Genomic DNA, 25070 nt, shown 5'->3' with positions numbered 1-25070 from the left:
CCCCTGCCCACCGAGGTCAACGTCCTCCGCACGTGGCCACTGAGAGTAGGGCACATTCTTGCAGAAGGCTTCCAGAATCTTCTCTTTCACCTGTGTCAGCGTGTCTGTGTCCATGGCCCGCACACTCAGCGAGTCCATGCCACAGCCCTGGAAGGACACGTTCAGGTTCTGCACGAGAGAAGAGGAGATGCTCAGCAGGTCCCTGCCCTTACTACCCAGGGCCCGGGCAAGTCAACGGCGGGCCCCGGGTGGCTGGGTCATGACTAAGGTCGGGACGCTCTGGTCGGCTGGGGAGATGGTGCCCAGCTGGCTGCTGCGGCCCCGCCCCCGCCCCACTCACCCGGGGCTTGGCCTCGATGTTCTCCCGCAGCAGCCACTCCTCGTTGAGGGTGTAGCGGGCCTTGCCCGTGATGGCATCAATGGAGCCCTTGTTGATCTGCTGCTTGATGGCGCACAGGAGCAGGAAGAATGGCTCTCCAACTGTCTCCTGGGGTGTGCACAGGGGGGTCAGTGGCCCTGCCGACCCAGCCCCCGCAGCCCCCCTCCATGTTCCAGGCCCCCAGCCTTTGGCAATGCCTTCATCACCCCTTCTACTAACACCGCCACGCTGCCTGTGTAGTGTCCTCCTTTTGGATCCTGGTGCCATTCTCCCCATCCTTCCCCGCCTCCTGTTCCCACCCCCTCCCCCAGCCCCTTCTCCATGGACCCCAAGGTGAGAACCACTGGCTGTGGACAGATACATTCTTTGGGTCTTCCCACCAACTCTTCCAGATATGGGACATCCCCCTCACTGTGCTCAGAGAAGACAATCAGCCTGCCTAGGGCCACCCGGTGGGGAGGTAGCAGAGCCAGACTCCAGTCGCAAGCCCGTGACTCCGCTAAGCTGCCCAGAGTGAGTTTAGGGAGAACTAGAACCCGGAATGCGGTGTCAAATCACAAGATGGTGAGTATAGAGTCTTGGGCCAGGCTGGGCCTCATACCCCAGCCCTCCTACTAAGCCCTCAGACCCGAGCTTAGGGTCACCTCTTCCAGGACGCCACCTTGAGCCCTCTAACCAGATCCGAGGCATCATCGGCAGTGAGCACCACCATGTGGCATTTATCGCTCTGCACTTTAATTGCCATTTTCACACCTATCTCCTCTAAGCCTGGAGGAATCTTAAGAGCCAGGACTGGGCCCGATTTATCATCCGAACTCAGAGCTGGGGCCCAAAGGCATGCAAGGGAGGGTTTGATGACCATGAAAACAATCTTCTGGAATGAAGCCCCCTGACACGGCCTCTGCCCCACCCTGAGCCCCTGCAGGAAACCAGGCCAGCCCTTCCCTGAGCCCCTCTTTTCTCCTCTGCACGAAGATGACAGCTGACATGAGGATGACCGGATGCTGGTCCTAGGGAAGGCCGGGGAGGGGCGGGCCCCGCCTCACCCGGAGACAGCTGTACATGCAGATGGACATCCAGTTGGTGAGCATCTTCTCGACCACAGACTCGGTGCGCCGCAGCATGAGCTTGGGGTTCTTGGCAGCCGAGGCGTCAATGAGGTCCACCAGCAGCTCCTTCATGATGCCTGTGTAGTACTCAAGCTTGCCATGGAGTGCGATGGTCAGCAGCGAGGCCAGGCTGCACCTGTGGGGTGGAGTGGGGGGCATGGGCCACTGGCAGTGGTGCAGAGGCTCTGTGATTGGGGGAGTGCGTGGAAGGAGCACCAGTGTTGCCCGTGGGCCCGGTGATTGGAGGGGTGGGGGGCAGGGTGGAAGGGGCGCCAGTGCTGCCCTGTGGGCCCAACCATCAGGGGGTTGTGTGGGGGGTGTGGAAGGGGCGCCAGTGCTGGCCCGTGGGCCCAGAGGTCCCAGGTGTGCCTGTGTGAGTGGTGTCTGGCAGATAGGTGAGCACAGCTCCAACCTCCTGGAGGGAGGGCCACTTTCTCTATCACCCCCAGGAACCACTGGGTCCGGGAGCGTCTGCCTTGGGCATCCAGGCCCCAGAAAGGCAGGTAGGTGGGGGCCTGGGGCCGGGATAATGCCTGTGGCATGCTGGGCAAGCTGATTTGCAAACTGCCCCAGCCTTGGGTCTGGCCAGGCCCACCCGGGACGGGCTGCGTGGCCTCCAATAGGCCCTGTCCCACTCCCCGAGCCTTACGGCCTGACCTGTCGCGCACCGCGAAGTCTTTCTGCTGCTCAAGTGCATGCACGAAGACAATGAGGAAGTGCTTGTTGCTGAGCAATGAGGAGAACAGGCTGATCCCCTCTTCCATGTTGGGCCGGCAGCTTTCCGGGATCTGCGGAAGCAGTCGGTGCTGGGGTGTCCACAGGTGTGTGGTGCCTCTACCAGGCCTGGGAATCAGCACTTATAATGCTCTGAATGGCTCCTTGAATGCCACCTGGCATGGAGAGCTCACCACCTTTTCATGGTAGATGTCCCTTACCTCCCCATGACTGGAAATAATGGCTCAATTGAGCTGAAAAATGGGGCTTACAGAAGGTCAAAAGTGCCTGGAGGCCACTCTGGCCTACATGAGAACCTCATTTTCCATTCTCTAAGCAGCAGGTAAAGGGGGATGTCCAGAAGGGCCCAATCTTCCCCCCTCACTACCTGGTTTAGGGTCAGCACTTACAGCACCCTGAATGGACACTTGAATGCCTTTTGGGATGGAGGGCTCACTATCTCCCAGTAACTGACTCCTCCCAGCTCCTGGTGATTAGGACCAATGGATCAGATGGACAGGAAAGTGGGGCCCAGACAGGGATGAGTTGGCTCAAAGGCATGCACCTGCATGGGGTCCTCACCTTCCATTCTCCCAGCAGTGGGTGGGTCTCCTGCACCGGGGAGCTGCCCTGTGAGTTGAGGGTCTGGGAGGGCAGCACATACCGTTCTTCATGGAGGGAGGAACACTGTAGGTGCAGAGACCACCCCCAGTACCTTAGCGGGGCTGCAGTGTCCCTGAGCAGCACGGAAGGGCTGCTCCACAAACACAAAGGGGTGCTGCATCCAGGAAGAAGAGACAGTAGGCCGTGCCCAGGGCCTTTAGGGTCCCAAGGCCCAAGGAACTTCATGGGGGGAAGAAGGGGCTAAGCCTCCTGCCCTGAGTTGTGGCAGTGCCCAAGGCTTAAGAGGAAGCAAAAGCAGCTCAATGTGGAACAGGAGAAAGCGTAGAGAGGCCGTGGGAACTACAGCGGGGCCTGTGAGGGCTGCCACAGGGTGGACAATGTGGACAGGGCAAGAGGCAGGGCACTGGACCCCAGCACATGTGCTCTGGCCAGGCCCCGGAAGGTGGGGATAGGGCGATAACCCCTGGAACATCAAGAGGGGCGAGAGGCTCGAGGTTGAGTCCAGTGGAGGGGATGTGGAGACCAAGAGCCTGACTGGGAAGCAGCCTACCAGGGCTGAGAGAGGCGAGGGGGGCACCAGGGGCTAGGAGAGCCCCCTCAGTGAAGGGAGAGGCAGGCCTACCCCCAGGAGAGGGACAGTTAAACATCAAATTAATAGAGAAGAAAAATGAGGGGAGAGCCTGGGTCCCCTCCCTTGGCAGGCGAGAGGGCAGGGGACCAGGGCTGCCATAAACATGCGGGCACGTTATGCACTGCTCCAGGGGCCCACATGGCACCAAGTTTTCCCATCGGCCTGATAGTGTCCTCTAGCTTGGCATGGGCTCAGGAGATGAAGGAGCCCCTGAGGGGACGGGCAAGGGTGCCGGCTGACCTTAGGGAAGAAGGTGCGGGTCACAAAGTGCTTATACTCCAGGAACGGGATGCCCTGACTTCGGTTCAGCTCCTTGGTCAGATCAGTCATGTCTGTCTGCAGCTCAGCAAACCCTGGTGGATAGGCAGGGAGCAATGAGTATGTCTTGAGCCCATGCCCCAGATGGGAAAGCCAAGGTCCAGCATCCTACTACCTTTCCGGATTTCCTCTCGGATCTGAGACTCCATCTCCTCCATCTGCAGCAATGTTTTCTGCCAGTAGCGCTCTGCACGCCGGCTCTTGGTACAGAAGACAAACAGGGCTGCAGGTAGTAGAGAGGCGGGTCAGATCTAGAGAGCCCTTTGGAAAACCTTTAGTGGTACATGGCTGTGCGCAGGGCTGGGCCTGGGAAGGTGGTGGTGGAGAGGGGGCCCTCAGCCAACAGGCCTCCCCTCCTTGGTGGGCCGAAAACTCCTATGGGGTAAAGGGCTGGGGACCATGCAGGAAAGTAACTTATGTCCCATTCTTATGAAAAATGTGGTATGTGTCCGTGTGTGTTAAAACTAGTGGTTAACATAAAATAAAGGTAGTGGGTCAAACACTTAGAAAGCAAAAGTAGTAAAATTAAAATATAATTAGCTAAGAGATATCTAAACAGATGTAAAGTATGTCATCAAAAATATAAAATGGGGGGAAAGTAAAAATATAAAGCTCTGGAATGTGCTCAAAATTAACTTACTATCAAAAGAGACTATTGGCTCAGTCAGTTATGTGTCTGACTTCAGCTCGGATCACAATCTCCCTGTTCGTGAGTTCAATACTCGCATCAGGCTCTGTACTGAGAGCTCAGGCCCTGGAGCCTGCTTCGGATTCTGTGTCTCCCTCTCTCTCAAAAATAAACAAACAGGGGTGCCTGGATGGCTCAGTCGGTTAAGCATTCGGCTTCCACTCAGGTCATGATCTCATAGTTCATGGCTTTGAGCCCCGTGTCGGACTCTGTGCTGAAAGCTAGCTCAGAACCTGGAGCCTGCTTTGGATTCTGTATCTCCCTCTCTCTCTCTCTCTCTGACCCTCTGCTGCTCATGCTGTCTCTCAAAAATAAATTTAAAAAACATTAAAAAAAATTGAGACTGTTAAAACCTAAGATGTTATATGTGGTAACCTTGTAGTTACCACAGAGAAAAAACTTATATAAAATACACAAAAGAAAACATATCTAAACACACCACTAAAGAAAGCTATCAGGTGACAAGGGAAGAGAGCAGAAGGAGAAAGGAATAGAGAGAAACTACGAAAACAGCGAGAAAATAACGAAATGGCAGTAAGTACATACCTATCAATAATTCCCTTAAGTGTAAATGAAATGAATTCTCCAATGAAAACACGTGGATGGATGAATGGATACAAACAAACAAAAACAAGACGCATCTAGCTGCTGCCCACAAGAGACTCCGTTCAGAAGTGTGAAGACACAGACTGAAAGTGAAAAAAGTACTCCATGCAAATGGAAGTGGAAAGAAAGCTAAGGTAGCAATACTTATATAAAGACAAAATAGATTTCTAAACAGAGTCACTCCAACAAGAGAATATAACATCTGTAAATATTTCTGCATCCAACATAGAAGCACCCAAATATACAAGGCAAATATTAAAGGAGAAGTAGACAGCAACACAGTAATAGGGACTTGAACTCTCCACTTACATTGATGGATAAACCATCCAGACAGAAAATCAATAAGGAAACATCATCCATAAATGACACAGTGGACCAGGTGAACTTAACAGATATACACAGAACACTCCATCCAAAACCAGCAAGGGGTGCCTTCTCAGTCTAGGGGGCTCTGTCGGTTGAGTATCTGACTCTTGATTTTGGCTCAGGGCATGATCTCACAGTCCTGAGATCAAGCCCTGTAGCAGTCTCTGAATGGGGCCCGGAGCCTGCTTAAGATTCTCTCTTTGCTTCTCCCTCTGCCTTTCCCCTGCTTGCACATGCTTTCTCCCTCTCAAAATAAAATCTTGGGGCATCTGGATGGCTCAGTTAAGCATCCAACTTCAGCTCTGGTCATGATCTCATGATCTGTGGGTTCAAGCCCTGCATCAGGCTCTGTGCTGATAGCTCAGAGCCTAGAGCCTCCGTTGAGTTCTGTGTCTCCTTCTCCCTCTGCCCTTCCTCTACTCGCTCTCTCTCTCTCAAAAATAAACATTTAAAAATTTTTAAATAAAATCTCAAAAACAGCAAAATACATAGTGTTTTCAAGTGTATATGGAACATTCTCTAGGATAGGTCACATAACAGGCTACACAACAAGTCTCAATAAATTTAAGAAAACTGAAGTAATATCAAACATCTCTTCTGCCCACAACAGCATGAAACTAGAAATTAATTAGGAGTAGAAAATGAGAAAAGGTACAAACATGTAGAGATGAAACAACATGTTACTGAACAGCCAACGAGTAAATGAAGAAACCAAAGAGGAAACAAAAAGATACATGGAGATGAACGAAAACGAAAGCAGGGCTGTCCAAAATCTTCGGGACGTGGCAAAAGTCATTCTACAAGGGAAGTTTGTTAGTGACACAGGCCTTCTTCAGGAAACAAGAAAAATCTCAAATGACCTAACTTGAAAGGAGCTAGAAAAAGAACAAAGCCCGAAGTTAGTAGAAGGAAGGAAATAAAGATCAGAGAAAAAAGAAATGAAACAGACTGAAAAACAATAGGACAGATCAATGAAACCAAGAGGTGGTTCTTTAATAAGAAACAAAATCGACAAACCTTTAGCAAGACTCATCCAGGAAAAAAAAAAGAGGACTAAATTGAATCAGCAATGAAAACAGAAATGCAATTGATGCCACAGAGATATAAAAGATAAGAGAACACTGTACATTATACACCAACAAATCAGACAACCTAAAAAAATGGATAAACTCCTAGAAATATGCAGTCTTTTAAGACTGAATCATTAAATAGAAAATCTGAATATGCTGATTACCAGTAATGAAATTAAATCAGTAATTAAGAAACTCCCCCCAAAACAAAAGGCCACCTCCACATGGCTTTACAGGTGAATTCTATCAAACATTTAAAAAGTTAATACCAATTCTCTTAATATTATTCCGAACATTTGAAGAGAAAGGGATACTTCCAAACTCTTTTTTTTAAGTTAAAACCAGAGAGTACAAAAAAAAAAGAAAATTACAGGATAATATCACTGATGAACAAAGGTGCAAAAAAAATCTGCAAAAATATTAGCAAACCAAATTCAACAATACATTAAAAAGATTATAACACCATGGGAGTCCTGGGTGGCTCAGTCAGTTAAGTGTCTGACTCTTGATTTCACTTCAGGTCATGATCTCATGGTCCATGGGATCAAACCCCGCATTGGGCTCTGAACTAACAGCATGGACTCTGGGATTCTCTTTCTCTCTCTCTGCCCCTCTCTCGCTCACACACTCTCTATCTTTCTCTCTCTTAAAATAAATAAACTTAGTGAAGGATAGAAATCATATGATCATGTCAGTGGACGCAGAAAGAACATTTGACAAAATTCAACATCTACATATGATAAAAACTCTCAATAAAGGGGTATAAAGGGAATGTGCCTCAACATAATAAAGGCCATAGAGGACAACCTCACAGCTAACATGAAACTCCTTGGTGAAAGCTGAAAGCATTTCCTCTAAGATCAGGAAGGATGCGCATTCTTATCAGTCCTGTGCAGTGTAGCATTTAGAAGTGCCAACCACTGCAATTAGGCAAGAAAAAGAAAGAAAAGGCATCCACATTTGAAATGAAGTACATTGTCACTGTTTGCAGATGACATAACATATGTAGAAAAGCTTAAAGATGCCACCAAAAACTATTACAACTACTAAATGGATTCAGTTTAGTCACAGAATACAGCATGAATATATGGAAATCTATTGTGTTTCTATATACTAATAAAGAACGATTCAGAAAAAGAAGTAAAACAATACCATTTATAATTGCACCAAAAAAGAATAAAATACCTAGGAATAAATTTAACCATGGGAGTAAGAAAACTGTACTCTGAAAACTGTAAGACATTGATGAGAAAAACTACAGATGACACACATAAAAAAGGAAAGACATACCATGCTCATACTTTGAAAGAATTATTGATAAAATGCCCATACTAACCAAAGCAATCTATGGATTCTGTTCAACTTCTATCAAAATACTGATGTTATATTTCACAGAACTAAAATAAATTATTGTAAAATCTGCAAGAAGCCATGAAAGACCCTAATTAGTCGAAACAATCTTGAGAAAGAAGAACAAGCAGGAAGTGTCATGCTCCAAGATTTCAAACTATACCACAAAGCTACTGTAAACCAAACAGTATGATACTGGCACAAAACCAGGCATATAGACCAATGGACTAGAATAGAGTCCACAAATAAACTCATCCCAGCACGGCCAATTAATCCTCAACAAAGGAGGCAAGAGCAGACAATGGGGAAAAGATGGTCTCTTCAGTAAATGGTGTTAGGACATCCAGGCAGCCACATGCAGAAAGAATGAAACCAGACCACTATCTACCACCATATACAAAAATAAAGTCAAAATGCATTAAAGACTTAAATGTGAGGCTTGAAACCATAAAACTTCTAGAAGAGAACATAAGCAGTAAGCTCGTGGACATCAGTCTCAGCAATATTTTTTTGGATATGTCTCCTCAGGTGAGGGCAACAAAAACAAGAACAGATGGGACTTACATCAGACTGAAAAGCTTTTGGACTGTGAAGGAACCATCCACAAAATAAAAGGGCAACCTATCAAATGGAAGATGATACTTGCACATGATACATCTGACAAAAGGCTGATATCAAAATACATAGACTATACAACTGAGAAACAAAAAACAAACAGCACGATTAACAAATGGGCAGAGGACCTGAACAGACACTTCTCCAAAGCAGACTTCCAGATGGCCAACAGACACATGTAAAGATGCTCAATGTGACTCATCATCAGGCAAATACAAATCAAAACCACAATGAGATAGCACCTCACAGCTGTCAGAATGGCTCACGTCAAAATGACAAGAAATAGCAAGTGTTGGCAAGAAAGTGGAGAAAAGGGAGCCCTGGTAAGCTGTTGGTGGAAAGATAAATTGATGTGGCCACTATGGACAACAGTATGGAGGTTCCTCAAAGATAAAAATAGAACTGTCCTAGAACCCAGCAATTCCACTTCTGGGTATTTATCTGCTGAAGAAAACAAAAATACTAATTCAAAAAGATACATGCATCCCTATGTTCACTGCAGCATTATTTACAACAGCCAAGATGTGTAAGCAAGCTGAGTATCCATGGATGAATGAATGAAGTGTGGCATAGGGATACAATGAAATATTACTCAGCCCTAAAAAAGAATGGAATCTTGCCATTTGTGACAACATGGATGGACCTAGAGGGTATTACACTAAGAGGTCAGACAGAGGAAGACAAATGCTCTGTGATTTCACTTATATGTGGAATCTAAAAAATAAAATGAAACGAAACAAAACAGAACACTCATGCAGAGAACAATCTGATGGTTGCTGGAGGGGAGGGGTGCAGAGGAATGGGTGACATAGGTAAAGGGGATTAAGAGGCCCAAACCTCTATTTGTAAAACACGCAAGTCTTGGGGATGTAATGTACAATATAGGGAATATAGTCAATAACATTATAATAACTTTGTACAATGACAAAAGGTAACTATATCAAAGTAGTGAATCACTATGTTGTGCACCTGAAACTAACATGATACTGTATGTTAATTAAAAAAAAACAACAGGGGTCCCCCAGCTCAGGATCCTTGCCAGGCATGGTGGCGCACGATTGCAGTCCAGCCCCTTGCGAGGCTGAGGCAGGAGGAGGGCTTGAGCCCAGGAGTTCTGGGCTGTAGTGCGCTATGCCGGTCAGGTGTCGGAATCGATATGATGACCTCCCAGGAGCGGAGGACCACGAGCAACTACCAGGTTGCCTAAGGAGGGGTGAGCTGGCCCTGGATGGAATATAGAGCAGGTAAAAAGAAAAAAAAATAGAGGTAAACAGTGGCTTTCTTTGGGTGAGAGAATTATGGGCAATTTCTTCTCTTTCTGCTTTTTATCATTTTCCATTCTTTCTACAATGACTAGGTGTTAACTTGTGAATTATGAAGCATTTAAAAGATGACACAGTAGTAGTATATTCTAACCCCTTCCTGGGGTGGGGAAGCTGGAAATACACACACACACACACACAGCTAACCCTTGGACAATTGGGTTTGAACTGTGCAGGTCCACATACTGGCAGATTTTTAAAAATAAATACAGTGAATAATGTAAATGTGTTTTTTATCCTTATGATTTTCTTTGTAACATTTTATTTAAAATTTTTTTTTCTAATGTTTATTTTTGAGGGAGAGACAGACAGAATGTGAGCCAGGGAGGGACAGAGAGGGAGAGACACAGAACCGGAAGCAGGCTCCAGGCTCTGAGCGGTCAGCACAGAGCCCAATGCCAGGCTCAAACCCACGAGATGTAAGATCATGACCTGAGCTAGAGTCAGATGCCCTACTGACTGAGCCACCCAGGCACCCCAACATTTTCTTTTTATAAACTGTAAGAATACAGTTTATAATACATATGAATATGAAATATGTGTTGATAGTTTATGTTGTCGGTAAGACTTCCAGAAAGAGGGGGCTATTAGTAGTTAAGTTTTGGGGGGAATCAAAAGTTACACATAGATTTTGGACTGGGGGAGGGTCAGTGCCCCCAGGTGCATGTTGTTCAAGGATCAATTGTATCACCTTTAGAACCATTAGTTTAATAATGGGCTAGCCTACCAAATATGTAGGTTAAACTTCCTTTTTAAGCTCCCTGAGTAGTTCCTTACTGATTAGAGGTTCCAAGTTCCTCTGCCAGGCACTCGGGGCCCACATCCCGACCCAGCCCATCCCCCAGCCTCTATCATCGTCCACCCATCTGTGCCGTAGCCAGGGCCCAGCTCTCAGCAAGTAACCTACCATCACGCCTTTGTGGCTATGTCCCGAGCACACCATTCCCCTTCTCTTATGTGCCCCAGTTCTGAGGGGCTGAGACAAGGTGGGAGCCGGTCTGCCCTCCAAGGCCTCACGAGGGTAGGTCTCCTTACCAACCACAGAGAGCAGCAGCAGGACACTGCAGATGACGATGGACACAATGATGGCGGTCTCACTGCCCCCCAGCTGCAGCGTGGCAATGGTCTGGTTGAAGTTCCCCACCTGGATCTGGGCAGAGGTGAAAGGAGGGAGCTGTAACGTCCCCGGACTCATGCCTCGCTCCTCTCTGCGCTAGCTGTGGGGTCCTGGACAAGTCACCTAACTTCTTTGAACCTCAGACGCCACCTCTACACACAGAGATAACCGTGTCCACCTCCTGGGGATGCTGTGAGCACTAAATGAGATGATGCTTGGCAAGCCCTGGCACAAAGGAAAGGCTCAATATGGGCTGGGAGGGGCAGTGGAGGGGCCAGAAGCAGTGCAGTTCACAGGGCCTGGCCGCTGGCCCCAAGTATCTGCAGGACTGATAACCAGGGGAACAGGCCAAGTCTGAGGATTCAGAGGGCATAACTGCGACTGCTATGCAGATGAAAGGGGGGCTTTGCCAGTTAGACCCGTCCTGGGCAGCATGTTGCTGCCTGAGAGGGAGGGAGCTTCCCATCCCAGGAGGTGTGCAAGCAGGTACAGCATAGAAAAGGTCTCATTTCTGGGCCCTCTCTGTACTCCTCCTGTTTCCCTCCCCTCTGTGGCAGCCCAGCCTCGAGGTTGAGTGTTTAGTGCAACAGGGGCGACTACTAATGGCCTCTGAAAGTCCAGCCCCATCAGACCTATCTGGGGCTGATCGCTGACCTGGAGCAGGTCATGAAGTTCTTGGGCCTCATCTGTCAAGTGGGGATGGAAAGCTCCGCTTTGCTCCGCTTGCCTCGTCCACTGAGCATGCAGCTGTTTAGCTCTGATACACTGGACGAGGGGCAGGTACTCAAGCAGATGGGGCGGGGTGGGGGGCCGGGCCTGCCTCCACCTGGGGCGCCCCGTTCACTCACTGTGATGGGCAACTGGCCCTCGGCCATGCCCAGGGACTCATTGACCGAGCAGTGGATGACTCTGTCTGAGACGATCTGGATATCACAGGCCACTTGGCCTATCTTGATCCGGTACTCGTGGCTCTCGAGCCCCAGGCTGTCCTGCTCTTTCTGTGGGCACAGAGAGGGGTGCTTGCCAGGGCCTGCGGCTGAGCCCGGCCCCACCCACGCCCACCCTGGTACCCGCTGGCACCCACGTGGATGACCAGGGTGAGGGGCTCCCCAGGGTGGTGCTTGATCCACTTCTCCCTCTTGGCCGTGGAGAACTGTGGGTCCGGGAGGTAGTCCAGGCTGAACCTGCTGTCCCGCCGTGCCTCCTGGGGGTCCAGCAGCTCCTCGGCCACAGCCACCTCGTCGGTGTAGGCCCTTCCATTGATGAAGAAGTCCACTGGTGCCGATGCGTTGCTCAGGGCCCCAGGGGACGGGCAGGTGATGAGGGTAGAGTTGAGAACCTTGCAAAGCTGGTAAGGAAGAGCCAGGGCCAAGGTTGAGGATGGCCAGACAGGCGATGGAGAAATGGAAGGGATTGAGGTTGAAGGAGGCAGACAGAGGGAGAGGCAGGAAGAGGACAGATGCAGCAGCATGAGAGTCCATCAGGGCTATGGCCGCTCCCCACCCGCCTTGGGCCTCGCCCCCTCACCGTGGGCTCCCGGCCGATGTGGTGCACGGCCATGGACACGTTCTGCACCATGTGGAAACGCTCGCCAGCCACCGTGATGGTCCTGCCGCCACTGTGGGATACAGTGAGCCCTGTCAGCCCAGCTGCAGCCTGAGAGCAAACGCTCAGCCAGAGCCCAGGGTCCGGGGTCTCACCTGACGGGGCTGCGGCGGGGGCTGATGGCTGTGATGACTGGGTTCTGCATGTACTGGAAGGTGAGGTTACCACGCACACAGCCCCGGCGCTCAAAGCGCACGCACACAGTCACGGGGGCCGGTAGAGCACCCTCAGGCACTGTGCAGGTGATGCTGGTGTCTGTGCGCCTGTGGGAGGGCAGTGGCACTGTCATTGTGGCCCCCACTTCCTCCGGCTTGCTCATGCCTGTCCCATTGCCCAGGGCACAGCCTGTGTGCCTGGCCTGGACAGACCTCCTCGACTGGCCCCAGCCTGGCCTCTGCCCGCTTGTTTGCACATTCCCACCATGCCTTTGCTCAGGCTGTCCTCCCCACCTTCATCACCTTCCCTTTTCCTCCAGTGAAAACCCAAGTGATGCTTGGTGCAAGGATGTTACTCCACCCTTCCAGACCCTCAGCCCTCCAGTTTCCCTGGGCAGGAAGGGGTGGCCCAGGCCCAGGGGCTTACACGAGCTCCGTGCAGGGCTCTGTGTCGTTCACCAGGACTTGGAGCTCAGAGCCCACATGGAGGTCGGTCCCGTGGATTGTGATTCTGGTCCCCCCTGCCTTGGGGCCCTTGTCAGGCTCTAGGAATTGAACCAGGGGCAGCTGTGGGGAGGAAGACAGGTGGTCAGGCCTCAGGCCATCCCCCAGGGGTGTGCCTGGTGGGGTGGGCAAGAAGGGGTCTCGGCCTCCCTTACCACATAGGAGAAGCGTTCCCGTGACTTGCCCTCTTTAGAGGCGTTCACCGTCACCACGTCCGAGAATGCCTCTGGGGCCGGCCCTGTAGCACACACGACCCTGGGGGAGGCAGCTACGGTCAGGGGGCAAGGGGCTCTCAGGGACTGCGTAAGCTCACCAGGGTTCTCCCTGGAATGATGTCCCCAGCAGCTGTACCCTGAGGGTATGTGAGGTCCCCACCCATGCCCTCAGCTCCCCGACTCTCCCACTCAAGGCTGGGGCAACAGCGGCAGCACCCACATTGAAATACTGAAACCCTTCCCTATCAGCTGGGGAGCAGCCACTCTGGAACCCTGATGGCGCCCTGATGCCAGGCCATAGTCCTGCAACTGTGTGACAAGGGGGCTAGATGAGATGGGCTCTTGAGATCTCAACATTCTCCAACCATGAGGAAGTGTTGGGCTGCTAGATGGATGGCTTTGCTGCAAGCCAGACTTACAGCTCCTCCCCCAGAGGAAATCCGGCTCCCTCCTTGCCTTCCTGGAGCCCCTCTGGGGCAGGCCCCACAGCAGTAGTCCCACACTTTGTGAACTGCAAGGCTTTTGTTGCTTTTTTAAAAAATCGAGGCATGGGGCACCTGGGTGGCTCAGTCGGTTAAGCAGCTGAGGTCATGATCTCACAGTTAACGGGTCCGAGCCCCACATCAGGCTGTGCTGACAGCTCAGAGCCTGGAACCTGCTTCAGATTCTGTGTGTGTGTCTCTCTCTCTCTGCCCCTCCCCCACTCGCACTCTATGTCTATCTCAAAAATAAACCTTAAAAAAATTTTTTTAATTGACGCCAGGCTTTTGTGGAGGTCCAGCTGGTCTGGGGGAGCCCAGGGAGGCCTCCCAGGGCAGCAGGTGGTGAAGTGGGCACTTGAAGGATAGGGAGAAGTGTCCAGAGTAGAAAAGGGCAGGATGCGCGCTGGAGGGGTGGGGGTCATGAGCCACTTCTGGGGAGCAGCAGGGTGCTGAGGAGGGAGGGAGGGCAGAGGTACAGCTGGCACTGTTGGGGAGGGGTGGGGCGCCACTAGAGGTCATTCAGAACAGCCCTGGGGACTGCCACTACTCACTCCTCTGACACCGTGTATCTTTCCGCCAGTGGTTCACAGGCCACACTGCCGATCCACACACCATGGGCCACGTCACTAAGCCGCCGGCCTAGGTTCCTGCCTCGGATGGTCAACAGAGTTCCACCGTCCAAGGGACCACTCAGGGGTTCGATCTGCCAGGTGACCAGAGGATGAATGAAGTTCTAAGGCTGGGGCGGCAGCAGCCTTCCCCACGCGCTGCTGCAAACAGCTGGAGCAGGGGAAGACGTGCGGAGGCCCTGAGTGGGCTGGACCACTGCTCCCTGGACAGGTCATAGGTGCTGCCAGTGAGGAGGTGGGGGGGTGGGGGTACTGAGCCCACGCGGGTCTGGGGATGGGAGTGTGGGGGGGGAGTGCTCTCGGGGACAATGTGGTGTGCTCCCAGTGGCCATGTCTGACCATATGATCCTGCATCCCAGCCAGAGCTGACTGGGTCAGGGACAGGAACCTGAGCCAGCCTAAGCCAGTGAGAATCCTTCTACCAGACCTTTTCTTCGATAAAACTCAGGCTTGGTTGTTTCTGCTGGCCTCAGTCATCACCACATCAGCAAGGTTTTCCGGACCCCACCATAAAAAGTAGAGACTGGGTGCACTTGGGTGGCTCTGTCAGTTAAGCATCTGACTTCAGCTCGGGTCATGATCTCACAGTTTGTGGGTTCAAGCCCTGTCTGGGGTTGTCTGCTGTCAGCACAGAGCCCCCTTCGGATGCTCTGTTCCCTCTCCCCAACCCCCTTGCTTGCTCTTTCTCTCTCTTTCAAAAATAAACATTAAAAGAAAAACAACTAGAGACTAGCTCCAGCATCTCTCCCAGCCCAGTCTCCCTGCTTCACTCTATTTTTCTCCATAGCACTTATCACCTCCTATATATAAATTATTTAGTTCCTTACTTATAACCGCCCACCCTCCTCCCCCACTAACCATTAGCTCCACTCTGGGCGTGGCACTTTGTTTGTTCACTGCTTGGTCTCAAGTACCCAGGGGGCCTGGCACCCAGTAGGCTCCCTACGGGATACTGCACACATATGCCAGACATGTGTCACAGGTCTGAGAGCCCGTGCGGGGTGCTGTGTGTGGTCCCTGGAGGCTTGTGGGTGGGACAGGCCTCCATGGGTGGGGGTGCTCACCGCGCGGATCTCGGGGGCGGGGCAGGTGCCGGGCAGGGGCTGCAGGGGCCCTCGAAGGCGGCAGCCGTCACTCCACACACACAGGTGTCCCAGGTCCTCCCGGCCTAGGCACTGGGAGCAGTCAGGGCTGCCCATGGCGCAGTTATAGACCTCCACTGGGAGAGATATGGAGACCGCGGAGGTCAGCACCCCCGTCACCACTGCCCTCTGCATTCACTCACCATCACCCACAGGTGCTCTTGGCTCTCCAACCCCCAGGGCCTTTGCTGACCATAGCGTCGCCACAGCCTCACTAATATTACCTGTCCCTGCCAGGATTCCACCGGTGGGAGCTCTTTATTAGCCCCACTTGATAGGGAAGAGACTGAAACTCAGAGGGGAGAACAACTTGCCCAAGGTCACAGAGCCTGTGAGTGGCAGGCACGAGATGCACATCCAGGCCTGAGTGAGTCTGTTTACCTACCAGAGGGGCTCAGGGATGCTGGGGACCCACTGGGCCACGTGGACTCTGTGGGCACCTTCGTAGTGGCCCAAGCGGGCACGCAGGGAGGGCTCTTCCCCCCTCCACGGTGGGGCCATGGGGGCCCCCCCCATGTCCACTAGGGATAGTTGAAGTTCCCCATGAACAGACTCTTAGAGAACTGATTCAAGAAGTATAATAACACCGAGGACACCAATCGCCATTGGAGGGGGTTGCTGAGAGTGCCCCAGACACAACCATGAGATCTGTGTGCATCGTCTCAGCAAAGCACCACCGAGCCTTCCATAACAGGGCCTCACGTCACAGGGGGGTGAGGAGGCTCAGAAAGGGAAGCCCAAGCAAGTGCCTGAGGCTGCACGGCCTTCGGCATACAGGCGTCTGGCCCACAGCAGTCGCTCAGTAAATAAGTACTGAGTGACCAGGTACAAAACGGCCAGGCTGGGATCTGAGACCCTGGGTGTTAGGAAAAACAAGTGGGACATCTGTGACTGTCGGTGAGCATGAGATAAGTCCCCCAAGGTAGAGCCCCACCCACTAGCTGAATCCCCTGTGGCCACAGAGGGTACACAGGGGCTCCCACCTGTGATGGGGTCGGGGCTGTCCAGGAATCGGGCTGGCTGCCCCTTTAGTTGGAGGCGGAGTGGAAACATCTGGCTCTTCTGGGTCGTGTGCAGCTGTGGAAGGGCAAGAAAGAGCATGAGGGGTGCGAGTGGTGGCTAGGTCTGTGCTGGGGGAGGGGATGGATGTCACAGAGACAGAAGAGGGCAGGGCTGTTGAGGATAAGGGATGGAAAGGAGGAGGGTCAAGGTGGGAAGGAAGGAGTACAGCGTCTGGACGTACACAGGCCTCCCCCCTCTCCCTGGAGCCACACCACTTACCACCACCTGCTTACAGTGTACAGCGGATTCATTTACCCACACAGCTTCAAAGAGCTCCTCTGGCCCAAAGCTACATTCCAGAGCTGCACCCTAGGAGAAACGGGGTTGCTGAGGAGATGCAGATCAGCACCCAGTATGCTCTAACTCCATCAGGACATGGTGGGCTGCTGCCCAGAGGAGTGGGCTGAGCCTTGTGTCAGGAGCACCTGCCCCTCCAGAATGTCCTTCCTGGCCTTCACGTCCGGTGTTGGAAGGAGCGAGGCAAGGGGTACATGAACACCTAGGACCTGGCCTCATGCTCTCTGTGCCGCTGAAACCCTCACCAACATCCCCCAGTGGCCTAAACCGATGCCTTTTACTCAGCTCCTCAAAATCCAGTTCTTTAGCATGACTGGCATTCAAGCTTCATCCCAGTGAGACCACACCTGTTCTTTGAATCTAACTGCCCCCCACCTCTGTCCCCCAAGGCCGTGCCCCAGCCAGAGCAGGACATTCCTTCACATGGCACAGGCTGCCCTGCCCCTGGGCCTTTGCCCAAACTATTCCTTTTCCCCGAACAACTTGTCTCCCCTGGCAGAACACGACACAGCCTTCAAAATCCAGCTCATATTGTCCCATGTTCCAAAGACTTCCCAGAGCCCCTCCTGAAATCAGGTGGGTGCCCCACATTTGGTCATCCATTCATTTAGCAATGAATATTTGGGTGCATGTTAGGGGCTCTAGGAAGCTCCTAAAATCCACCCCTACCCTGTATGTTGAGGACCAGCCTTCTCCCCCTGCCAGGCTCTTTTTACACTGGTCTTGCTGCCCACTGGGAAGGGCTAGGGCTGTATCTCAGCCCCTGTGACTCCTCCAAGGGCAGCGAGTGGCAGTGAAAGGGCTTAGGTCCCATTGGCTTGAATCCCACTCTCTGCTACTTCCTAGCTGTGCACCCCTGTGCGAGGGGCTCTCCTCTCTGAGCCTTGGTTTCCTAAGTTTAGCAATGGAAACACTTTCTTACCCTGCAGAGTTGCTGGGGAAACTGCAGATCATGTATCTTTAGTGGGCTGCACACCATGGGTGACTAATATATGCTGGCTATTTGTATGCAGGAGGTACTCAATGAATGTTTATTGACTAAAGAAACAGGGCCCAACTCCTCAGGTCTTATCTTGTCCAGCACAGGCCTCCAGAGAACAGTATTGATAAATATTTGCTGACTGAACAAACTCAGGTTTCACGTGTGTCAGTCCAGCCCCGTGGCAGGGCTTCCTGTTTATGGCCCTGTTGTTAGCACATGTGACACGGCGAGGAGAAAGCAGGTCAGCGTACCCCTCCCCGCCACACTCTGATACTAACACAGGAAGGTGGCTACTGATAGGGCTGCAAGCTCCTTTGCCTGTGCAGAGCCGGGGTGGGGGGTGATCAGCTCAGGCCTCGGCCACTCGGGACGGCAGGCCCAGCGTGTCCTGAGTCTTCCCAGGGGAGGGGCTCAGCAAATAGGCAGGGGGCTCTGCCCACTCCTGCCCTTTGTGTTCTGGAAACAGGCCTAGGGCCAGGATCACTGAGGCACAATGAGAGCAGACACATGCCTCCCAGTTAAGGGACCCACACCCAGGGCTCCCCATGCTGGGTTCCTGTGGCCCCAAGGAGAAGTACTGCCCTCCGTACCAGCCCAGGCCCCTTCACACTCCTAAGGCTCTGCTTCAACCCCTACAGGGGGGAGGCTGAGGGCTGAGGGCACCTGCCCTTCCCAGAGCTCCAGCCCCAGCCACAAGGCAGCCTGACGCATCCCAGATGCCCGGCACGTGGCCCCCACGTGTGACAGCTGTCACAGGCTTCCACTCCCCCTTGGAAGCAACAGATGGTGAGTTCCCAGGAGCTGGGGAGGGGGGTGGCTGGCACACTTCCAGAACTCATCAACGCTTCCCACCCGAGACACTCTTCCAGGAAGGACCCAGAAAGGAGCTGAATCTCCTCCTCCCCATGTGGGAGTGTGGGGGTAAAGGCAAACTGTAGGGAGGAGCATTCTCTCAGGAGTCCAGGGCTAGGGTGCAAGTCCAGCCCTGTGTCCTGCACCTAGAGTCATCTACTTCCCCTTTCTGGGTCTCATTTTCCCCATCTGGATAATGGGAAGAGGGCAGCACAGGGGTGCTCTGGACATGCCTCGGGTGAGACGCATCAGCCATAAACTGAGGAAGTGTGTGCAGAATCAGCATTCATCCCAGGGGTGGAGCCGGCAGGACATGGACAGTGTCCATCCTGGGGCTGCAGCCCAGCTCTGCTGGGAGAGCTTTACAGGGTAGGGGAGCCTGGGGGTCCTGGCCAGGGTGCCTCTCAGGAGCTGGTAGCAGCCTGCCATCCCAGGGCTGGGCCCTCACCATCCCCTTTCCCCACTTCCCTTTCCTCTTCCCCCTGCACTCACAGTGGGGCTTTCTCAGACAGAATCTGGAAGCTCAGAGAAATGAACTGAGGTGTGGGTGGAGGGCCCAGAGCTCAGGCCCCACCTGAATGGCCTCCCACCTCCACCTACCTGGAAGGCAGCATTGGCCAGATGCACTGGGATGCTCTGTAAGCTGCCTGTGGGCATTGGTGCCAGGAGTGAGGGCAAGACCTGGGGGCAGTCCTGAGGGCTCTGCAGGCAAAACACAAGGGGGTGAGTGGATATGAGAGCATTTCAGAAGAGATAGGATTCATGGCCACGACAGCCTCCTGTTTCAGTCTGCCTCTCCAGGGACATACCTGCCAGCCTACACAGCGAGAATAAAATCACAGCCACCGCCGCCCCTGAGGGCAATGTGCCCAGTGCCTCCCACACACCGACTCCTTTGACCCTCATGACAAGCCTACAGGCAGGTTTTTTTCGGCCCCATTTTATAGATGATGAAACTGAGGCACACTGCGATGATGTAACCTGCCCAGTGATGGCACCAGTCCTGCCATGGCTGCTCCAGGGCATACCTTGCAGAGGAAGTCTGGGGGCTGAGGCTGAGGGCCAGGGCCCCTCCCCATCTCTGGGCCCCATCTTTCCCAACTATAAAATGAGGGGCTGCACCCATTCTCTGAGACTAAGCCCAGCTCTGAAATGCGGTTTCCAGGGTGACACGTTAAATGATTCAGAAAAAAGAAATTCCAAACTTCAGGACAGCCCACAGGAAACAGGCTACAAGGACCCAGAAGCCCCTTCTGCAGATGAGAGTCCCAGCCTCCGAGCAGATGCGCCAGCCCCCCGAGAGGCCTGGGCAGGCCTGGGCATCAGCGCCATCATGTTGGCGGTACAGCCACTGAGGCTGTAGGAGGGCAGGGGCCACTTCAAAAAAGGAAAGAAGTTAGGGGCGGGGTGCCTGGGTGGCTCAGTCAGTTGAGTGTCCAACTTTGGCTCAGGTCATGATCTCATGGTTCGGTTCATGAGTTTGAGTCCCACATTGGGCTCACTGCTGTCAGCTCACTGTGCTTGGACCCTCTATCCCCCTCTCTCTGTCCCTGTCCCACTATCTCTTTAAAAAATAAACATTAAAAAAAAAAAAGGAAAGAAGTTGGGGCACCTGGGTGGCTCAGTCTGCTAAGCGTCTATCTTGGGCTCAGGTCATGATCTCATGACTCATGAGTCTGAGCTCACGTCAGGCTCTCTGCTGTCTGCTTCAGATCCTCTGCCTTTCTCTCTCTCTCTGCCCCTTCCCAGCTCATACATGCTAGCACACACACTCCCTCAAAAATAAACAAACATTTAAATTTAAAAAAGGAAAACAGTTAGAGAGGACGGGCAGGCAAGAGCTGAGGGTTCAGAAAGGCAGTGATGCGATGCCCCTGAGGGCAGAGGGCAGTGCTGGTCTGTGAACTCCTGTCATCTGACTCCAGGCCAGAAACAGAGCCCAGGGGTCAGTGCTGTGCCCACCAGGCCACCTTAGTGACCTCTCTGAGCTTACAAGTCTGGAACTCCCACCCGGCACTGTTCTTCAGACCTGAGGGCCCCGGCAGGCCATGTCCTACCTCCTCACACTGAGCCTGACCTGCTGAGACCCTGAGAGAAGGGCAGACTAGGGAGCCTGCAGCTGCCACACTGTACCAACGGCTGACCCTTCCAGCCCAGAAGGCTTCCTGCTGTGCCTTCCTCATGCCCAAGTCTGGTTGGGAACAGGTCTGGAAACACAATGACCTTGAGGTCAGCCAGTCAGGGCAAAGGCCTCCGAGGATAGAATTTGGAGGCCCCCCCTTGGTCTTTCCCCTTACTATTAATCAGACAGGGAGCTCCCTGAGGTGAATCTCAGGGGCTCCGCACAACACTGGACCTTGGGGAGATGCCAGTGACCATGCCAATATCAGGGAGAGCCGCTGGCTCACACAGCCCTCACTGGGCTCCTGGACGTCACCAAACCCTAACTCCCAATACCCCTTTGAGTGAAGTATAATCATTACACCCATTTTACAGACTAGGAAATCGAGGCCCAAAGAAGCAGAGCAGTGTGCCCAAGATGGAATGGGCAGCCCGCGAGGCCTCCAGTTGTTCAGATTGCTCGCTGACTGCCAGGCCAGAAACCTTGGCCAGACTGGTCCGTTTCCCTGGGAGCAGTGCCTGATGCAGATCATAGAGGCATTGGCCAGAGAAGCAACACGGCTGGGCCCTGGTGAGGCTGCCTGAATGGAGTGTTCTGCGGGGCTCAGCAGCAGGGGTTGTGTCCAGCTCAGCATGAGCCCACATGAGCCCCTGGCCGTCTGGGCTGCTGTCTTGCACGGTCTCATGTGTAAACCCCATGGAATTTTAGGGAGTGGAACCCACATGTTTGCAATCAATTTTCATGGCTGCTGCCAGTTCTGCCTCGCAGCTGGCTGGGGGCTCTGTGGCTCTGTCCTCTCAGCGCCATCCCATTGGTGGGTAGGCGGCGGACAGGAGGCACTGTGGGGTCAGGGTCAGAGCAGGGGGAGTTTCCACATGGGGGCCCCCCCCAAGGAAATTATGTGGAAGCAACCTTGAGGGCCCTCCATTCTCCTTAATCTCTATCTATGATCCCGTGGCTTTGGGTGCTTATACTCATTCTATAGAGTGGAGCCAAGGCTAAGAGTCCTGGCACACCTTTGCCCTCCTTCGGTACCTCCCCCCAGAGTTGGCCAGCCCTGCATGGGGCCAGCTGGTATGTCTGCTGCGGGCCCCAGCCCCCACCGTCAGCCTCCAAGTCTGGCTTGGCCTTTGGGGAACTTCCCTCACAGGCCTGTGGTTTAGGAAGACTGATTCCACTCCCTAGCCCCAGGAATAGGCCAGTGTCCCAAACCTGCCCTGGCCTCAGCAATTGGTTCTAGGAGTGTATGTGACCCTATTTCAGCCAGTAGAAGTCAACTTGGGGACTTCCATAGAACCAGTAAGAAGGAGAAGCTCTTCTTGTTTTCTAGGGCTGCCAGGAAATCAGGAACTTGCCTGGAGCTGCTGAGGCCAACTTGCTACCCAGAGGGGAGGGCTGCCTGAGCATGAAGTCCAACCAGAGGGGCAGGGAGCCCCAACAACATGGTCGGAACTCCTGGATCCAGCTATATCTGAAGGTGATGCCACCTCCCAGATTTCACACTCACATGAGTCAATTAATTCTGTTGAGGCCAGGGTGGTTTGGACTAGGGTTTCTCCAGTGCAACCAGGGGATAGGGGCCTCCCTGTCCCATCCAAGCCAAAGCATCAACACCTCAGAAGGACGCCGAGTGGCTTCCCTCCTTTCCTGGGATGCAGCACAGGGCACGGCCTACAGGCTCAGGAAACTGCGGCCAATTGGCCACACTCCAGGCAGAGGAATCAGGACAGATGCTGAGTCAGCAGTGCCAGGAGCCAGTCAACCCGGACGGGAGCCCAGTGGGTGCTGCTTCACAGAGGGCTCACCTGTCCCCACAGTGGGACTCACAGACCCTCTTGATGTCTCTCCCACATAAAGGTTCAAGAAGTGGTGTCCCAATCCAGCATGGCTGGCCCAGACTCTAAACGCATCTCACCAGGCCCCTTTCCACTGTTCTGTGTCCTCGCAGCCCCTACACTGCCCAAACCGCTCTCCCCACTGGCTCCTAAGGAAGTCCGATTTCATGGTGGCATCAATGCCAGGCTCCCCAGGAAGGGGGCCCGCCGTCCTGTCTCTCCTCCCCTCCTCCACTTTCTCCATCTGCACTAAGGGATTGGGAAAGTGACAGGAGACTCAGTCCCTAGCACCTCCCCAGGGACACCTTCCTGGCGTGGCCCAAGTCCTACTGTCTTCTCCCAGCCATCGAGGGGTGCAGGCAGATGTGCAGACTCCCCTGCCCACCACCCGGCCAGAAGCATGGCACCTGCAGGGCTGAGACATAAATAAATGCCACATGAAGTATCAGAGACTTCTGTGGGCCTGGGGAGGGAGCTGCCTCTTCTCCTGCTAGATCACCATAGTACTCTAAGACAGACTCCCTCATTCCACCCCCCCCCCAGTTCCCGGCCCCCAGAGCTGCAGACCTGGGGGAGATGGGTTATGGGGTACTGCCCCAGACATACCTCCAGAGCTCTATGCACCTGTCAGGACCTTACACAAAGGTCCCCTTCCCAGAGAAGTGCCCCCTGGCCCACTCAGCAAAGTGGCCACCAGCTTCTGAGAAGCATGGTGGCCCTTTCATGAGTACCTACTATGTGCCACCAATGGAGTTGGTGCCTCACAGGTGCAGCTCCAGATTCCTGGCAGGACAAAGTAAGGCCTTTTTATAGTCAGACAATGGACAATTATGTGGTAAGTAAAATAGGAGATGGGGAAACAGGCAACAGAGAGGTTCAGGAGCATGCTCAGATCACACAGCCATAACTCATACTTCAGGCTCTTGGCTCATGAGGGAGAGGGCAGAACTGTGTGTAACCAGGGTTCCTTCCCAGGGTCTAGTGCAGACCCAGGCATACAAAGGATGCCCAATAAATGCTGAGTCTGTGGGTCCTCCTCAACAGCACTCAGGCTGCCAGCACGAATGCTTTATTGGCTATGCACCCAGCCCTGGACAGAGGGCTGGAAGATGGGGACCTCAAAAGACAGCAGGAGTCCTGGTTGGCCCGGACCCCAACGCAGGGGCCTGGGGGCCTCCCCTATGATTTGGCCCCTCAGACTGCACTGGCTCTCTCTCCCAGGGCCCAAAGGCCCCGGTTACTGTCAGTTCTTTGAGGTAAGCTCTGGACGACCCTCTTCACAGCGGCTCAGAGGCTCAGACAGGAGGTGCAGAGGCCAGACGACCTCAGGTATGGGCCATGGAGCTCTCCTTCACCTTTGCACACTGATCTGCACCTGCTTGCAGGATTGCTGATGAGATTCTCTGGGCCCAGAGCCAAGAGGCTGGGGTCCCTTCCCTGGGACACATGCTAGGAAACAGGGCCTCCAGGACCATGTTGGCTACCTCAGTGGTCCCATCTGGAAAGTGGGCAGGAATATCCAACATCCTCTTTCTGGGGAGAGGAGCCTCAGGCAGGGACTCAGGGCCTCACCCTGGCCCCTCACAGCCCTGATACAAGACACCGGGTGCAGCAGCCAGGTCTGAGAGGGGATGGGCTGTGGTCTCAGAACCTTGGCACCCTCCCCACCCCAGTCCAGTCATCCCACCTGGCTGATCATGGCCGCCCCAGCCAGAGCCTCAGGAATCCCATTTGGTCATCCCTGGTACAAGGCTAGGACGGACTTAGAGCCTTTTTGGGGCAAAGGCAGAAGGCCACCCTGCAAGGGAACATGCTGCAGAAACCAAGGAGCCGCAAGGTTTGTGGTGTTTCCATTTGTATTCTCCCTCCCCCAACAATCCCCCACTCTCCCTCCCCCGCTCCCCGCACCCACCCTGGTGTAACTGATTCAATCCAGCCCCACCGCAGCAGCACTGGGAGGGCCTGGGTCCCAGCCAGGGAGAATCAGCCTGTGGAGCTCAAGGCACCAGCATAAGCAACGGGACCCAGGTGCGTGAGGTTCCTGAGGCCAGCTCACCACCTCGGCCCAAGGAGAGCCACGGCACCACCCGCCCCAGGGTCCCCGGCACCCATGGGAACACCAAGCCAGGGGCCTTTCAGCCCAACTCCTGATCTGGAGAAGGGGCTCCAAGCCAGAGGGGATTGGATCCAAGGTCCCACCCAGTCTGCTATTTCCTGGCCTTGGGAGGACTACCCTGATCCACAGGGGTGTTGAAAATGTTACAGGTAAATGTTACAGT

At 53.4% G+C, this 25070-nt stretch overlaps 1 protein-coding gene across 1 annotated transcript in view; it reads right to left on the bottom strand.

Annotated features, from left to right (window-relative positions):
• PLXND1 (plexin D1) overlaps positions 1-25070 on the bottom strand; it is a gene marked incomplete at its 5' end in the record, with an annotated part of 57105 nt that overhangs the window by 7025 nt on the left and 25010 nt on the right. The window contains 19 exons of the mRNA XM_029917900.1: positions 12-168; positions 341-487; positions 1426-1624; positions 2146-2276; positions 2785-2889; positions 3698-3810; positions 3891-3998; positions 10828-10942; positions 11758-11907; positions 11994-12257; positions 12437-12527; positions 12610-12777; positions 13097-13236; positions 13329-13428; positions 14422-14573; positions 15564-15718; positions 16625-16718; positions 16923-17012; positions 19435-19536. Coding sequence (XP_029773760.1) covers positions 12-168; positions 341-487; positions 1426-1624; positions 2146-2276; positions 2785-2889; positions 3698-3810; positions 3891-3998; positions 10828-10942; positions 11758-11907; positions 11994-12257; positions 12437-12527; positions 12610-12777; positions 13097-13236; positions 13329-13428; positions 14422-14573; positions 15564-15718; positions 16625-16718; positions 16923-17012; positions 19435-19536 — 2581 coding nt within the window. The remainder of the gene's footprint in view (positions 1-11; positions 169-340; positions 488-1425; positions 1625-2145; positions 2277-2784; positions 2890-3697; positions 3811-3890; positions 3999-10827; positions 10943-11757; positions 11908-11993; positions 12258-12436; positions 12528-12609; positions 12778-13096; positions 13237-13328; positions 13429-14421; positions 14574-15563; positions 15719-16624; positions 16719-16922; positions 17013-19434; positions 19537-25070) is intronic.

The sequence above is a fragment of the Suricata suricatta genome, chromosome 12 (genome assembly GCF_006229205.1).
Source record: "Suricata suricatta isolate VVHF042 chromosome 12, meerkat_22Aug2017_6uvM2_HiC, whole genome shotgun sequence".
In the NCBI taxonomy this organism is placed as follows: Eukaryota; Metazoa; Chordata; class Mammalia; order Carnivora; family Herpestidae; genus Suricata; species Suricata suricatta.
The sequence above is the reverse complement of the archived record's forward strand: the minus strand, read 5'-3'. Positions and strand labels throughout refer to the sequence as shown.